This window comes from Crocuta crocuta, unplaced genomic scaffold (genome assembly GCF_008692635.1).
Source record: "Crocuta crocuta isolate KB4526 unplaced genomic scaffold, BGI_CrCroc_1.0 scaffold143, whole genome shotgun sequence".
Classification (NCBI taxonomy): Eukaryota; Metazoa; Chordata; class Mammalia; order Carnivora; family Hyaenidae; genus Crocuta; species Crocuta crocuta.
The window spans coordinates 4,364,823-4,381,716 of NW_027529175.1; the positions used below are offsets into that span (position 1 = coordinate 4,364,823).

A 16,894-nucleotide genomic window follows, 5' to 3' on the forward strand; every position below is an offset into this window, starting at 1 on the left:
CCTGGAATTTTCATGGGGAAACTGAGGCACGGGAGGTGCAGGTGGGTCTTGAACCCGGGCCGTCAGCTCCAGCCCCGGACCCGCTAACGGTGCTGAGAGAGCAAGGGACAGCGCGTGGGGTCTGTGCCCAACGGGGACAGGCTGGCCGCTTTCAGGGACAAGCTGACCGTGTGGGAAGGAAAGGGCAGCCTCTAGCTCGTGCTCTGGGAGAAGCACTGAGTGCAGCCCTCCCCCCTCCCGCCCCAGCCACACCCCCCGGACACCCGATGACGGCCTGGTGGCTCTCCGCCCAGGGCGCCTGCGCAGCCCTGCCCCGGCCGTGCCCTTCCCCGGTTCTGCCCAGTGTCACATCTTCTGCCCAGGAAGGGGTCGGGGCTGATGGGGAAACTTTAGCCCCGCTGAGCGGCGGGAAGGAAGGTGGGTACGCAGCCCATGTCCTTCCTGCTGCGCAGAGACTTCCGCGAGCACAGGGGACAGCGCCCCATCCCCGCTCCGTCACCAGCCGGTGACTTTGAGGAAGCTCTGTCACTTCTCTGCCCGTGGCGTCGGAGCAAGAATTAGGCACCCTGCAAACACAGTGCCGGGGCCCGGCGGCCATCCGTCGCCAAGCCCACCCCCCTCCCCGTGGCAGGTGCCGCGGAAGCCCGAGCAGGAAGCCCCTCGCCCGAGGTCGGGCCCGGAGCAGAAAGTCACCCGGTGAGCCCTTCATCCCACGTCACATGCTCGCCGGCATCTGACGACCTGTGTTCTGTCGGCTCGTACGGTCCTGAGTCCACGGTATGGGGACCGGGGCGGGGGCGGGGGCACGGACAGCCTCTGAGCTAAACAACACGTCCCCACGTAGCGCGGCCCAGAGACCCCGGACCCCGTCTCCTGTTTGCACTTCATGCCCAGTCCCGACGGGCTCGGCAGGCCTGCTGCTCAGAGAGGCGTGAGGCTTTCCAAATGGGAGGGAGAGAGACAGAGAGAGACAGAGACAGAGTCAGAGAGAAGGAGAGACAGAGAGACAGAGACACAGAGAGACACAGAGAGAGGGAGAAAACCATCGCTTAAACGGAAGAGTCCCAGCCCTCGAAAACCCATGGCCACGTGTACAAATGACATTTTCCGGTGGTTCTCAAGCTGAGGCACCTCAGGCACCCCCTCTGGAGTTCCCTGATTTGTAGGCTCCCAGGAATTTATGTTGACAAACACCCCAGGTACGTCTGCCGCAAGGAACCCACATTCCAGAAAGCCCTCCCCCCCATCAGGGCCAGGTCTGCTTCGGGGCCTGTGGCTTTGTGTGGGCTTCTACCTTCCCGCCCCGTTCCCGGGGTTCTCCACGTCACCTCAGTGTCACCAGGAGCCCGGCACGGGGGAGGGGCCCCGAGGACCGGCTCGGTCAGGATGCGCCGAGCTGAGCTGAACAGGGCTGTGTTTTTGTCTTCCGCACGATAGATGGGACAATTATTCGATCAATAAGCCGCTGTAAGTGCATCTTATTAATTATTTAAGTCGTTCATTACGGAAAAGGTCACTACCTGCTGGCTATTTAATGATCGCCAACTAGCTTGGGTGCGTCTCCAGCAAGGAAACACCAGTGGTTAACTGGGCACCTACTACGTGCCAGACTTTTAACTCAGCCCTCAGAGGGGCCTGGCCGGGGATTCCTGAGGACTGGAAGGTAACCTGCCTGAACGCGGAGCCGGGACTCAAAGCCACGTCGAGTTTCCCACAAGACTCGGACACCTGACAGCAATCCCTGTGCTGAAAATCTCTGCGCCTGCTGGCACGTGGCTCTGGGATGGACCCCCCAGGCGGGGCTCCGTATTGGGGTGTCCCGGGATAATGTGGCCCCCCGTCCCACGTGACCACGGCTGTAGCCCAGCCCCCACAGGGCATCTGAACCCCACATCTGGCCCCTTGACTGGGGCTCTGAAATGTACAGCCCGTGGGGCGCCCGGGGGGCTCAGTCGGTGAAGCGTCCCGCTCTTGGTTTTGGCTCGGGTCACCATCTCACGGTTCGTGAGTTCAAGCCCCGCGTCGGGCTCTGTGCTGGTGGCAAGNATCGTCCGTGGAGGCCCCACCGCGCCAGGTAAACCTTGCAAACGTCGTAGTTCATTGCCGAGTAATACAAGAGGTCCAAGGCCAGCAGCATGAGCACGAAGAAGCCGTAGATCCACACGCCCAGCAAGGCGGTGTAGTTGCTGGGGGGGAACAGAGACAGGCGCTGAGCGCAAGGGCGGCGGCGGCCCCCATCGGCAGTTAGGCCACGGGGCTCCCTCGGGGTCCCAGAGACGAGGGGTCACAAGCCCCTCCCTGGGGAGCGGGGGGTCCTGGCTCCCCTCCTCACGCCTGCCCTCCACTGACTCCCNTCTGTGCTGGTGGCAAGGAGCCTCCTTGGGATTCTCTCTCTCCCTCTCTCTCTCTGCCCCTCCCTTGCTCGCACTGTCTCCATATCTCTCAAAACAAATAGAGTTTAAAAATATATATGTACAGCCCCCCTCACTCCTTCCAGATCCGCACACCCAAGAAGGGTCGGTCATTCCCTCCCCTCCCCCCACTGGCCTGGGACTGGGCAGAAATGAGAGCACAGAAGAGAACATACCCCTTGGGCAGAGAGCCTGGGCTCTGCTGGGGCCGCCCCCCTTCCTTCCCCTGAGCCCCCGCAGAGCAGCCTGCCTGTAAAACCTCTAAGCGTCCTCCTGATGCTCAGCGCACGCGAGCCTGAGGAACCGACCTGGAATATGCTTACTTTCTAACTTCATGCCGAAAACGCTTATCCCCCAACCTCCAGAAACCCGTTTGCTTCTTTTGCCTAGACCGTGGGAACTTGGCAAGCCATCCATTTTCCCCTTTCGCCTCGGCTGCCAGGAAACTCACAACTCCATGAAAGGCTCAGTGGCGACCCCTCCCACACCAGGCTCCAAGTGCAACACACTTGCAAGCCCGGCTCCCAAGCTCCGTTTCCACCTCTCGCTCCGACCTTCTTCCCGGGGTGCCTGTCAGCGCGGGCACCTTGAAATCCTCCTTGGCACACAAGATAAGCAAATGACCAGGCAATCGGCGCGCCAGCCCCGGCAGGCAGCCGTGACCCGGCATCTCGCAGGCTTGTCCAAGACAAGCCATCCGTGGCGGCCGCGGGGCCTCGATCGCGACCACTCACCAGGCGGACGAACTCTGGAAGGTCATCAGCGGCGGGCTGTGAGCCTCTCCCTGCAGCGTGCGCACGGCCTGGGGGGCTTGCGGCANGCCCTGTCCCCCCCCCAGCTAGCCGTCTCCTGGGGGTGCCCCCTGCTTGCCTGCCCCAGGACCTTTGTGTATGCTGTTCCCACCTCCTGGGATGCTCTCCTGCCTCCCTTACTGCCTCCTCCACTCCTCCCTACCTCCCTGGACCCGGGGCAAATGCAGGACAAGCCGACCTAACTTCCTGAGCCGCAAACCCCTGGCCCTCGGCATCCACACCGGGCCGCCTCGCACCCCCATGTGCTGTGGGGAACGCAGCAGGGGCACCCCTCCCCCGGCAACCCCCCACCTTCAGACTGCTCCCCCTTTCCCTTCCTCAGGAGTCCAGGAAGCAGACGTGGGCTCAGCCTCCCTCCCCGCCTCCCACACAGCACTTCTGCCTCCACCGCCCTCTCCCCCTCCCCCCTGCACCGCACACTGTGTGCGGTTGGGGCTCTCAGGGTTTCCCTTGCTCGTTCGCCCAGTATTTCCCCCACTGAGGGCTGGCCCACCGTCCAGGAGCAGAAGTGAGGGCGAGTTTTAGGCTGCTAGCGCTCACAGCTGAAGCCCGGCTCCCCGCCACCCTGCCCCTTCACTGAGAGCGTGCCCTGCTCACTGGGACACAGGGCCTTTGCACAAGCCATGCCTTCCCCCTAAGCAGCCTTTTCCATTTTCCTGCCTCCTTCCTTCTTTCCCTGTCTGGCTCCCACTTGCCCTCCTGGACACTGCTTCCCCCAGGAAGCCTTCCAGATGTGCTGCCCCTCCTACATGGCTGGGTCGCACCCCTCCTCTGACCCATAATCCTGAGTGCCCGTCAAACCCAGCCCCCACCACCTGGGACCGAGCTGTCTGGGTCTATCTGTCCCCCACCCCCCTCCCCAGGCCAGGCTCTGAGTGTCCCCTGGGTGCCCAGGGAGGGCTGTTTCCGGCGCTGGGGCTGCTGTGCTCCCAACAGTGCTCCCCAGGGACAGCGGCTGTTTAACAGGACTGATTTGTTACTCACTCCGCCGCGCCTCCGTCTGCTCCCTGCTGCGCGCATCTGTTCAGGTGGGTGAGCGCGGGCGGGGGCAGAGGGGAGGCGCGCTGAAGAGAAGCAGAGCCACTGTCCCGCCTCGCCGCCCCCTCCCCCAGCCCCGGCCCAGGCAGGGCCCCCGGGTGTCCTGGTCCTCACGTGCAGGTCCCTCTAGACCCTGCGTGTGGCCGGAGAGCACGGGTCTGGAGCCAGGACATCGGGCTCCGCCGTCAGGCTCCCCCTCGGCCCAGCTTTGCTGTGTGGCCTGGGAGGACCCCTGTGTGTCTCTGGGCCTGGAAGAGACGTCTCTGTTCACCCCACCCAGCCGCGGCCTCAGCAGCGAGACGGAGGCCGTCGCCGTCTGCCCCCTGGGGCCAGGGCCGCTCACTGTTGCTCACATGCGCTCTTTGCTTGGAAGGCCTTCCGTCCCCTTTGCTTGGCCAGTTTTTCCCCCTGAAGACTTGGCTTGGGCGCTTCGAGGCCCCTCAGGTGGGAGCTCTCTGAGTATCGGAGCACTCAGCTTGGAGCAGGCACTGGTAAGTGCTCGGGGCTTGGCATTTGCTTGGTGCAGGGGGACATGCAAGTCTGTATCTCGGCCACCCTCCTTCCCTGTGTGTAGCCCCCGCCCCCTCCAGTCACCACCTCCATGGGGCTTGCAGCAGTCTCAGAGGCTTGTTCATGCTAGGGTGTGAATGACTGACAGCCAGGCCCCAAACTGCCTCACTTCAAGGGGAAGCCAGCCTCGCCTGGGTACGTCTGGACGTGGAATCTCTGTGCGGGAGCAGAGGCTGGCAGCCCCGGCTGGCTGGCTGAGGCAGGAGGCCCGGGGTGCACATCCGTGTGGACGGAGGAGGAGGGCTGGCTGCAGCCTCCCCAGAGCCCCAGCGGATCGCTCCAAGCATCGGGTTTTTCCTTGGTGGTTCCCATGGCAGCAGCCTCGGGGCGAAGGAGGGGAGCGGCAGGGGGAGGCAGGGCCAGCTGCTTACAGATGCTACCCCTGCGGAGGAGACCAGGATGCCAGCGGGGGGTGGTGGCTGGCCCGCAGCTGGGCCTGAGCCAGCAGGGCTGCGAAATAATAACAGGCACGGCAGCAGCAGCCCGGCCCCCGGCTCTGCGCGCTCTGCGCCGTAGCCCATTCAGCGCTCAGCGCTAACACAGAAGGAGGCCTCGCCGCTGTCACCGCCATCCCCGTTTTACGGATGGGAAACTGAGGCTCGGAGGAGTGAAGAGACTCATCTAAGATCTCATGGCCATTAAGTGCAGAGCCGGGATTTGAACCCAGAAGTCCAGCCCCAGGGCACGGATTCCTAAGCACGGCACCATGCTGTCCGGGAAGGGTGCTCCCCGGTTCTCAGGGCAGACAAGTCACCTCGAGGCCTTTGTCTGTGTCTGGAACTCACTCCCTACCTTCCTGTGCACCCATGTCGCAGCTCAGCTATCTCCTCCTCCAGGAAGCCTTCCTGGATGTCCCGTTAGACCCAACCCTCCCTTGGGCTCCCAAGGTCACTGGGTTTCCCTGAACACACTGTGTTGTCTTGGCTGTTTTGTGGGATTGTTGGTCACAGCTCTGACACACATCGAATGCCATGGCGAGCTGGTGACAACAGTGACCTTGATACATAACTAGCTTCCTCACTAGATCTCACCTTCTCACTGCACAGTCACTAACAGTTAATAGTAAAGCTGGCGATCACAACACACCACAGGGTGCCCTGTGCTTCTCAACCGGGCCACGGACAGCACCCCCGGACAGCTCTTGCCAGTCTTTGCCTGCTTTCCTCATGGCTGGTCGGTAAGAAACATTCTGGGTTGTTTTGTTTTGTTTTTTAATTTAATTTAAAAAATGTGATTTGGAAATTAATTCCACCCAGATGCAGGGCCCTTTGTCGTGTGTACACATATGCTCTGTAAAGGGCAGAAGATAAAACAGAGGCTGTTTTATGGGGCAAGATGTGAAGCCAGCCGAAGCCACAGAGAGCAGATTTTCAGTGCATTCTGGGAGATTCACGGACTCGAATTCTTTCGGTGTTTCCCGAGCGATAGACGAAAACCCGGAGGAAAGTCACTGACACCTACTGGTTACGGGGCGGGTACGTCCACAGGAGGGGCGGCTGTGGCCAGAAGGACGCCCCCGCTGAGGACGGGGAGGCGAGCTGCCCAGGCCAGCGGGGCAGAAAGGTACTCGGGCGGCAGGGCTTCCGGCCAGGCTGGTGCTGGCTGGGACGTGGCCGAAGGGCCCGTGGCCGACCTCGCCTAGGCCACCTGAGCCCTGAGCCCACTCACCAGGTGGCCTGTGGGTCCGTGTGACAAGCTGGTAGCCCTGGTGACTACATTCTGGAGCTCATGGATTCAAAGCCCAGCTCGGCCCCTTTCTCCCTCTCTGACCTCGGGAAACAGCCTTACTTCTCTCGTCTGGAAAGTGGAGGTGGTGGTGTTTATGAGGCCTCACCCAGGGCCTAGAGGGGAAAGGACCCAGCGAGTGCTGGGCACACAGGAATGCTCACTAGATCTAGGCCCAGAGAGGCCAAGCCACAGGCCTGAGGTCACACAGCAGGGCTGAGGCTGTCCCGCGCAGTGGAGGAGCACGGGCCCTGGGCCAGTGAAGCCAAGTCCACGCCTATCAACATGCTCACTGTCCTTCCCATCCTGCTGCCGACAGGCTCGGCCAAATGACACACTCTGGCCGATAAAGCGTGAGCCCAAGTGTCACGACTGCTTCGGATCGGAAGCCTCAGGGCCACCTCACCGTGTGGCTGGCGTCTTTCCCCTCAGTCGCGGGGACATCCTGCCCCAGATGGAATGTGCGTCGTCGACCTGGGTCACAGAACGCTCCGCGCACAGAGCCACAGGTGTCCCAGAAGGCCGTGGGATGTGAGCCCCAGATCGGCCTTAGATTCTCGAGCCGTGGGGACTCCCGGATGCTCATCGCCTCAGCACAACTGAGCCTGGATGACAGGTGTGCCTGTCCCACACCCTGTGCTGTCCCTGCTGTCCCCCGTGTGCTGTGTGACTCCAGGAGAGCGTCACCCTCTCTGAGCCTCAGCCCTGGCATGTGGGGTGGGAGGGGGGCAGTGGGACCTTCACAGATAACACCTCCACGTGGATCAAAGGAGCGAGTGTGAGGCCCCTCATATCACTTCCGTTTCCTTCCCTGGGCTCAGCAGAGTGAATTCAGATGATTCTAGAACCTCTCCTGCCTACACACTGGCTTTAGGCCGAATAGGGCTTGATGGGGTCAAACAACGGACAAGAAGGTCTGGAAGCTTCTGTCAGCGCTCAGGGGCTCTGCATTCAGTGCCTGGAAGCATCAGGACGGTGACATGTGGCCTGCAGGACAGGGCCCAGGGCCCCGGGGACCCCAGGTCCGCAGGCACCGGGGAAAGGAAAGCTTCTGGGGGGATGGGGGGTGGGATGGTTTCACGTGTGGCCAAGTGGGGAGCGAGAATCCCTCCACTCCATCCGCGGAGGCCTTCGAGGACCCCTCTGCCTCCCCACCCCCACCCCCTGCAGCCCACATGCCTGGTGAAGGAACACCCACTCCCTGCACGAGACTCCGCCACAGGCCACCGCTGTCCCCAGGGAGGGCTGGCCGCCGACCCCGAGTGCCCACGAGGCCCCGGGCCCCGGGCAGATGCCGCCCCCAGCAGGCTCAGGGCCCCAAAAGCCTGAGCCGCCTGGCCCGGAAAGGCGCGCAGTCCACGTCTCCTGAACACCAAGGGCAGGAAGTGGCACCTTGCCGTGGCCGTGGGCTCGGCGAGGCTGCTTCCCTCGCCCCGCCTGCCTTTCTGCCAGGCAGCCAGAGCCCAAACAAACCAGTCTGTTCCTCCAAACAACACAAATAAATAAGTCATCAGCACGGCTCTCCTCTTCCCTGTCAGCAGCCCTGCCTCCCGGCTGATTCACTGGCCGGGTAGGCGGGTGGGGTGGGCGAGTGCCAGGCAGCCGTGGCGGCTAACGGACCCCGCACGGCTTCATAAAGCCCCGCGGGGGGTCGAGGCTGCCCCGGTCCTTCCCGACGGGCCGCCAGCGGGTGCTCGCGGCCTGGGTGTTGGAACGGGCAGCCTCCTGGCTGAGATCTGGCGTGTCCCCAGCATCAGACGAGTCCTGGCTTTCCAGGGACCGGTGACCATAACAAGGGCCCCAGCGTCCCTCTGGCCTTGACTGTGGCTGGACGCGGCAACCTCACCAGCCTGGGCCCAGCCCTTCCCTCTTCCTCTCAGAGTAGCTGTGAAGGCAGCCACTTGAACGAAACAGCGCAGGCGCCTTGCCCGAAGGGGTCAGGGCCCCAGAGGGCAGGACAGTCCCAGAGGCGGCCACCAGCCGGCTCCCCTTCACGTCCGTCCCCACTCTGCCGCAGGGTCCCCCTGGACGCAAGGCCCTGGTCTAGCTCCCCAGGCTCCAGTCCCAGACTTGGGCGACTGCATGGGGGCCTCCAGCGCCTCTGAGCTGAGCTCTGGATTAATGGTCTGTGGACGATGCTGGCCTCTGTCCGCAGCAGGGCCCCGGGCTTGCCCAGGCCCCCGTCGTGGCTTCTGTGCTGTCCTCTGTCTTTGTCCCAAGCACCGTCCATGAGCACAGACCCAGCTTAAAGCCCTCAGAAGAAAGCCCACAGTCCCCCTCCATCCGCACCCTCCACCCGCCCAGCCCCCGCTGCCCCTCCCCACGGCTCCCTTTGCATTCACACTCCCCCCTGCCTGGAAATGCTCATTCCCCTGGACCACATGGCTCCCACTTTCTTAGCAACTTCTGGAAGCAGGGAAATCCAGCACCAGGCCTCCTTCCCTGAAGCTCAAGGATGACTTGGGCGGTCCAGCCTGGGTGAGGAGTGGGGCCGAGCTATTCCGGGCCAGGCACGGGCCCCCTCAGGCCTCTGTCCACATCTGTGCGAAGGGAGCTGGGCGGGGGGAGGGAAGCTGGGCGGAGGAAATCAAGGAGGACTCCCTCCAGACCCAGCTTGGCTCCTGAATCCAGGCAAGTTACACTCCCTCTCCATGCCTCGCCCTCCCTGTGAGGCCATGGGCTCCAGCAGGCGGGTGCCCTCAGTGACATGACATGCCCTGTGCTGCGCGCTCTGTAAATGCTTTCTGAGGTTAAAGAAGAACTAAGCTAAGCCTCTTCAATCGTTCCATCCCTCCCCGGGGGAATGGCTCGATTTTATGGCCCAAGTCTTCATCGCAGCAAGCAGGCCCCACGGTGCTGAAATGATGGGGTATTCTGCGCGAGATCCTGTGGAAATGTGCAGATTATAGAAACCTGTGGGCTTCAAAACGAGGATCCCAGACACCAGTCGCCAGAGCCTGGGAGAAGCCTGCTCGCCTTGCCAAGCCTGTGTTCTTGTCTGGCTTTCGGCGCAACGACAGCACTCTGGGGGTCCTAACCCCAGCGCTGGCACCGCCCCCTGCCTCCCTCGGGGAGCCAGTCTTTGGTCTTATAAAAGACTTGGGTCAGATTCCAGGCCCGACGCCAGCCCTTGTGATGGACAGGACTTGCTGAACAGCTTCACACACAGAATTATTCTAAGGCCTGAGCAGATGGCAAGATATTCAGGGGAAGCACCCGTGCATTTGAGGAAGGAAGGGCTGGGGAGTCGGCCTCGGCGGGAGGAGGGAGAGTTGAACGATAGTCAAGGAGTCTGTATCTCCTGCCTGACCAAAGGGAAGAGATTTCCCCAGAGCGATCACGGCACATGGCAAAGCATTCAAGCCCCAACACTGGTCAGAGAGACTGGGGCTCAGAGCCCCGCACACAATGTGGTTCCACAGTCACTCAACAAACCCTCCTTCCAAGTGGACGTTTCCTTACCATGAAGAAAATACAGCCAGCCTCGGGCTTCTTGGGAAACATATCAGAAGCCTCCCAATTAATATCAGGGGCAAGAATGGTAACCGTAAAGATGGTTTTGGAGGTGCTAGCCAATGTGAGTGGGTATGGAAAAGAAGGGAGGCCCAGAAACAGGAAAGCAGATGAAATGATCGCTGCTTGCAAATAGCATAATTGGAAACAAGAGAATCAAATGAAACAGTATTACAAAGATGGAATTTCAGTAAGGTGGCTGAGTGTAAAACTCATATACTTTTATTTATTTATTTTGGAAGAGAGTGAGCGCCGGTGGGGGAGGGGCAGAGGGAGAGGGAGAGAGAGAGAGAGAGAGAGAGAGAGAGAGAGAGAGAATCTGAAGCAGGCTCTGCGCTCAGGGCAGAGCCCAACATGGGGCTCGATCTCATGACGGTGAGATCATGAGCTGAAATCAAGAGCTGGACGCTCAACTGACTGAGCCACCCAGGCGCCCCTACAGTTCATATGTAGAAACTGTTAGGCTTTGTCATCTAAATGAGAGTCAGTTGGAAGATGTAATGAAGGACCCAGCATAAAAAGAAGTAAGTAGGAATCATTGCAAAAGATATGTGTACGATATCCATGAAAATAATTCCAAAATGCTATGAAAGAAAGTTTGAACACCTGTAAAGACATACAGATCGTCCTCAACTTATGATGTGGTTATGTCCCAAGAAGTCAGCTGTAAGCTGAAAATATCATAAGACACACCGCATTTACCCCACCCAACCCACCAAGCATCACAGCTTTGCCCAGCTGCCCTCAAATGGAACACTCAGAACACTGCCCTCAGAACACGCCGGTTAGCCTGCAGCTAGGCAATCATCTACCACAAAGCCTGCTGTGATAATCAAGTGTGGACCATGTCATGTAATTTATTGAATACTGTACGGAAAGTGAAAAAACAGAATGGTGCTATAGGCACAGAATGCTTGTAAGTGTGTTCGATGTCGAGCCCCATGGTTGTCTAGCCGACTGGGAGCTTCAGCTCACTGCCACCGCCCAGCCATACAAGCAAGGGTGGACTGTGTTTTGCTAGCCCAGGACGAGATCAAAATTCAAAGTACGAGTTCTTCTGAATGAATACTGCTTTCTCACCCTAGTGAAGTTGAAACATCCTAAGTTGAATCATCTTAAGTCAGAGAGTGTCTGTGCTCTGTTCTTGGATTCAGTATCACAGAAAGCCCTTTCTCTTTGGATTAACCTATGAATTCAACACGATCTCAGGAAAAAATGCTAACTGGATTCTTGCAGGAGGGGAGGAAGATGATACAAGCTACTTCCCAGATTCATATGAAAAAAAGGGCTGGGGGGAAACATATCAAAAGCCACAGTAATTAACACAGCGAGATACTAGTGTCTGGATACACCAATGAAAGCCATGAGAATGTATCACAATCTAGATACTCAAATCTATATATTTTAGTATATAAGTTTGACATTTACATCAGTGGGGGAAAGATGGACAATTCAGTGAATGGTGTTGGGACAGATGGCTGCCCATTTGGAAAAAAATGATAAAGTTTGATTCCTACCTCAAAACTTACATCCGAATAAATTCTAATGGATCAAAAATTTGAAGGTAAAAAAAAAAAAATTAAAACCAAAAAAAGTAAAAGAAAACATAAGGCGATTTTTATGATCTCCGAGTCGGGAGAGAATTTCTCAGTCTGAGACAAAACCCAGAAGACACAAAAGAAAAGAAATGGATCCAATCTGGTTCTATAACAGCTAAAAATTCAGCATCAGATAAAAGCATCACAAATTCAAAGACACATTGAGAAAATATTTGCAGCTTGCCATGTGTCCTTCATATATAAAGAGTTCCTGTATATCAATAAGAAAAAAAGCCTCAAAAAGTCAATAGGAACATGGCAAAGAACATAAGCAGCTGGCTCACAGTAAAAGGAGTGCACACGGCTTTCAAACACGGGGAGAGATGCTTAGTTTCTTTCACTCACGGTAAGAGAAATGCACGCCTTTGCCTAGCACATTCCCACTCCCTTTCTGCTGGGTGAAATTCTCTTTCTTTGCACTCTCTGTCCCTTCCGTTAGGGCCTTGGTCTCTTGTGTTTAAATCTCCTTCAGGAAAGGGGCTGTGTAGGATTCATCTCTGGGTCAGAACTGTCAATCAATATTTGTTGTGCAAACAAATAATGAAGGAAGGAACGTGCATCGCAGACCCAAGCCCCTTCCACGCCTCAAAGCCTTCCCCATTCTGGAATCATTTAACTTCTGCAGCAGCCCTGGGAGCTGGGGGAGGGAGAGAGGGAGGGAACCTAGGTGCGATGTGCCCACTTCTCAGAAAAGAAGGCTAAAGTCAGGCCAGAAAACCTGTCACCTGAAGACTTTCCCAGACCCCTCCCAGACCCCCCTGGTCTGTCCTGTCTGGTGAGTCCCCCGCCGCCCCAGGGGAGGGGGTGTGGAGCGGGGCCGTGGCCCCAGCCTGGTACTCACTTGTGCATGTAGCCCTCGGAACCGGCCGTGAGGTTCGCCTGCATCACCGCCTGAAACTCTGTCTCGTTGCAGCAGTATTTGAACACCGTGTTGTTATGGTGACAGCAGAGCATGAAGGTTTTGTTGTCCGAGAGCCGGGGGCAGTGGAAGCCAAAGTGATAGCGGCCTTTGTGGTCCGTGTATGGCTCACACACTCGGAAATGCGCGGACAGGACTGGAAAACAGAGTCACCCGGCTCAGTGGGGGGCTGCCCTGGGGGTCCGCCTGGACGGGGCGCCCGGTCAGCCTGTTCCAGGCTGCTGCTAGCCTCCTCCCGCCCCGGGAAGGCTTTCTGGTCCAGTGTGAGCCTCGCTTCTCCCAGGAAGCTGGCTCTGGGCTGTTGCCACATCCCAGGCCTCCCTTGACACCAGCCCTGCTTGCGCTGTGCCCCCCAGACCGGGGGCTCCTTGCGGGCAGGGCTGCACCTGAAGCCTCACGGGCTCTGCACACAGCAAGCACTCAATGAGGACACATTAACTGAGCACCAGTATGCACTTCATACACTCTATCTCATTTAACCCACTTGGCCATCCCACTTTACAGGTGGAAAAACTGAGGCTCAGTGGTCTACAGTGGTCTGCTTGAGCTGGTAAGAGGTGGTAGAAGGAATCCAACTCGGGCCTGCCTGGGTCTGAGGTCCAGCCCTCTCCACTCCCCCTGTCACCGGCTTTAACAACCTCTCCTACCCTGTGGGCCGGCGGCGGGCCTGCCGATAAGCCCAGGAAGCCCGGGTGCAGGAACCAGACTCCCCTCTGGGAGGAAATAGCGTCTCGTCTGTATCATGGCTTGCACTAAACCAGTGCCCTAGACCCGGGGGTCCCCAAGAGCCGGCCCTGGCCGCAGCCCCCGTCTCACGGTCACGGAGCTGTCCTGGGTCTGGACCCCCAGCCCCCGGCTCAAGGCGAGAGGCCTCTANGATGAACAGGAGACAAAGCCTAAGCAAATATAACAATGGAAAAAACCTGGAGCCCGCGGTCTCGGGCTTAATTAGTATCTTCATAAAAGGCATTGCTGTATCTAATTTGTATCGCTGAAAAGGGGCTTCTCTGGCTGAGTACATTTCTCCAACCACAAAGCCTCTGGTTTTGCAAAAGCTCCTCAGCGAGTTCAAAGCTCCGTCTCTGCTAAGAGGTAATCAGACCGCGCGGCCCACGCAGCTCCGCGCGCCGCCCACCCCGGGGCTGCAGGGAGGGGCCCCAGCTGGGCGGCTGTGCCGGCCAGTGGGCGGACGGGCCTCGGGAGCCGGGGCGCCAGGGCTGGCTGGGGTGGCCTGTGAAACCCTGTGCCCCAAGTACAGCACCTTCTTTCGTGGGGCTGGGCACGACCCCTGTGGGGAGGTGGCCCCCGGGGTCTCAGGAGTCAGGGGAGCTCAGCCTTGACCCCGGGAAACAGAAGACCCTCCTATGGGGAGATGGGGGGGGTCACTAAGGATGCCTCATTCTTAGTGGGGCGTGCATTGTTTCATTGAATCTCATGTACTCCCACTGCACAGAGTAGAAGACTGAGGCTCAGAGCAGTGATCTCCAAGTGTGGCCCCTGACCTGCTGCATCTGCATTCCCTGGGGGCGGGTCACCAGTGCAGTTCTCAGGCCCCGCAGCAGACCTTCTGAATGAAAAGTGCTGGGGTGGGAGGCAGGCCCTGCAGGGGGAGCTGATGAGCGCGGGTGTGGGACCCACTGGCCCCGAGGAAGGATGCCCGAAAGGCTGGATGTGGGGGTGAGAGGTGGGAGGTGACCCCGTCCAGACAGGTGAGGACCCTCAGGGAGGGAAGGGACGGAGCAGGGAGGTGGCCTTTGAACTCAGCTTCAGGGGAGCCCACTGTCCAGAGATGGGGTGGGGAGGGGGGCTGAGCAGGGCAGGGCGTGGGGGAACCCCCCGGGGCGCCCTGGCCGCCGGCCGCCCCAGATTTGCCATTTGGCAAAGACAGGGAGGCCACTGAGAAGGCGCAGAGCCGCTGGAGCCGGGGCTGGGGGCCGGGGGCCGGGTCTGACACAGCGGCTTCCCCACGCCGCCGCGGCCTCTCCTCCCCCCCACAGACGGGAGACCCCCGGTGTCCTGGACGGCTGGGGGCTTGAGGGCGGGTTTTGCTTTTTTTTCAAGTTAATTTCTTTATTTTCAAAGAGAGAGAAAGTGCGAGCAGGGGAGGGGACAGAGAGAGAGGGAGGGAGACTGAGAATCCCAAGCAGGCTCCGCACCGTCAGTGGAGAGCCCGGTGTGGGGCTCGAACTCTCGGACTGTGAGGTCATAAGCTGAGCTGCCGGAGCCTCCCGGGCACCTCCGAGGAGGGATCTGTAAACAGCAAGGCATCGGCTTTGCTTCGAGCAGGGAGTGTGAGTGGGTTAAACCGGGCTGTGCCTCCTGGCTTCCGGGGTCAGTGAGGGCTCAGGCTGTGCCCGGGGCCTGAGGACACAGGGACACTCTGGTAGGAGGCTGGCGGGTCCTGAGGCACCAGGAGAACCAGTCCAGGTGGAGAGGAGAGAGCGAGGGCCACAGTGCGCCCCTGTCTGCAAGGCTTGGGGACAGTCTGGGCCAACATGGGTCTCATCTAACAGCCGTGTGACTGTGTGGCCTTGGGCAGTTCACTGTCCACTGTCCTTCTTTGAGCCTCAGTTTCCTCATCTGTAAAATGGGAGAGGACTTCCTCCTGTCTCCCAGGTGGCGGTGAGGACCAGATGAGCTAATGCACGGAAAAGGAGTCGGGGGGAGTGTGGTAAACAGTGGTCCCTGAGCCTTGGCCTGGCTTTGGCTCTGCTGTCCGGGGAGCCCCCAGCCCCCAGGGCCCTTCGTGGCCTCCTTCTGGACCAGGCCCTCAACAAGGGGTCAAGGGCAGGAAGCTGGTGTCAACAGCTCTGCCAGAGCGAGAGGGCGCGAGGAGGCACCGTGCATGAATGAACGAACAAGAGACAGAGAGACAGACGGAGACAGAGACAGAGATGGAGGGAGACAGAGAGAGATAGAGACAGAGAGAGACACGGAGAGGGAGACAGAGACAGAGGCCGAGGCAGAGACAGAGCAGGCGCCTTGCTCAGGGCTAAGCCGGCCACTGCTTCTCCGGTCAGCCAGCTTGGCTGGGGCACAGCCAAAGGGCTCGCTTCATGCCCGGCTTGGTAAACGGGGGTGTGAGAGCCCACCTACTCCCTCAGCCCAGGAGGGGGTTCGGGTGCCGCAAGGCGGGTTAGAACCCCAGCCCTTCACTAGCTCTCCCCTCCGGCTAGCCAGCTCGGCTCTATGCCTCAGTTTCCTCATCCATACAATGGGATGACCACAACATTTGGACTTGACTTTCAGGAGTCGGGAGAGAACCCGTGAGAAGACTGCTCCCAGGGTACCCACCGCTTTGCCGCCCCCCCCCTCCCGCGGCAGTCACACGGGGCACAGCACACGGTCGGTGCCCANCCAGGAAGGGACCCCCCACCCCCCCTCCCCGGGCACCCGCGGAGGGTCTACCTGCAGAAACCAGCAACGAGAGGACAGCGAGCACGTTCAAGGACTGCCGGCCACAACTGGTCATCATTTGGCCTCTGCATCGATCCGTCGAGAGCCGCCTGTGTAACGAGACCCAGGAGAGGCCGGTGTGGGCGCCTTGCCTGCGGGTACAGACGCCGCCTTTGCTGCCCACGGCGGGGGGCGGGCGGGGGGCGCGCGGGGAAGCNTGGGGCACCTGCGGGGGCTTGCGGGACCCAGGTGTCCCCGCTGGGCCGCTAACGGTGCCTCCCGTCAACCCCTCCTTGGTCCGCGAGGAGCCGGGCACCTTGCAGGCATCAGGGACGCAGCCGCGGAGGGAAGAGCCGCCAGGCGGCCCCCGGCCCCGCCCGGCCTGCGTCCCAGCGAGGTTGTGCAGACCAGCAGGTGGATGTTTCAGACGCTATGAGGCTCCCGGGCGCGTCCTGAAGAAGCGGCAGCGGGACGCAGACAGACACCTGCACACCCACGTTCACGGCAGCACGAGGCCCAGCGGTCAAAGGCGAAACAGCCCCAGCGTCCCCGGGGCGGGGGGAGGGGGCGGAGAAAACAAAGGGGCCTGTACACACAGTGGAATATGATTCTGCCCCAAAAAGGAAGGGATTCTGACCCTCTGACCCGGCGCCCCCACGGATGAGCCCCGAGGACGCCGTGCCGGTGAAATGACCCGGACACGGAAGGGCAGCCCCGTAGGACTCCACTCACGGGAGGTCCCTAGGTCGTCATGGAGACAGCAAGCGGGACACTGGGCGCAGGGGCTGGGGGCGGCGGGGTGTGCAACGGGGACAGGGTTTCAGTGCGGGAGGCTGGGAAGAGACTTGGGGACGGACTGAACTGTACACTAAAAATGGCTAAAAGGTAAATGTTATGTATACTTAACCACAA

At 59.9% G+C, this 16,894-nt stretch overlaps 1 protein-coding gene across 1 annotated transcript in view; it reads right to left on the minus strand.

Annotated features, from left to right (window-relative positions):
- Positions 1-16,061, minus strand: part of SHISAL1 (shisa like 1) — a 16,901-nt gene extending 840 nt beyond the window's left edge. The window contains exons 1-3 of the mRNA XM_077757894.1: positions 15,995-16,061; positions 12,509-12,722; positions 2,000-2,186 (exon numbers count right to left, since the gene is read on the minus strand). Coding sequence (XP_077614020.1) covers positions 2,000-2,186; positions 12,509-12,722; positions 15,995-16,061 — 468 coding nt within the window. The remainder of the gene's footprint in view (positions 1-1,999; positions 2,187-12,508; positions 12,723-15,994) is intronic.
- Positions 16,062-16,894: the final 833 nt, after the last annotated feature.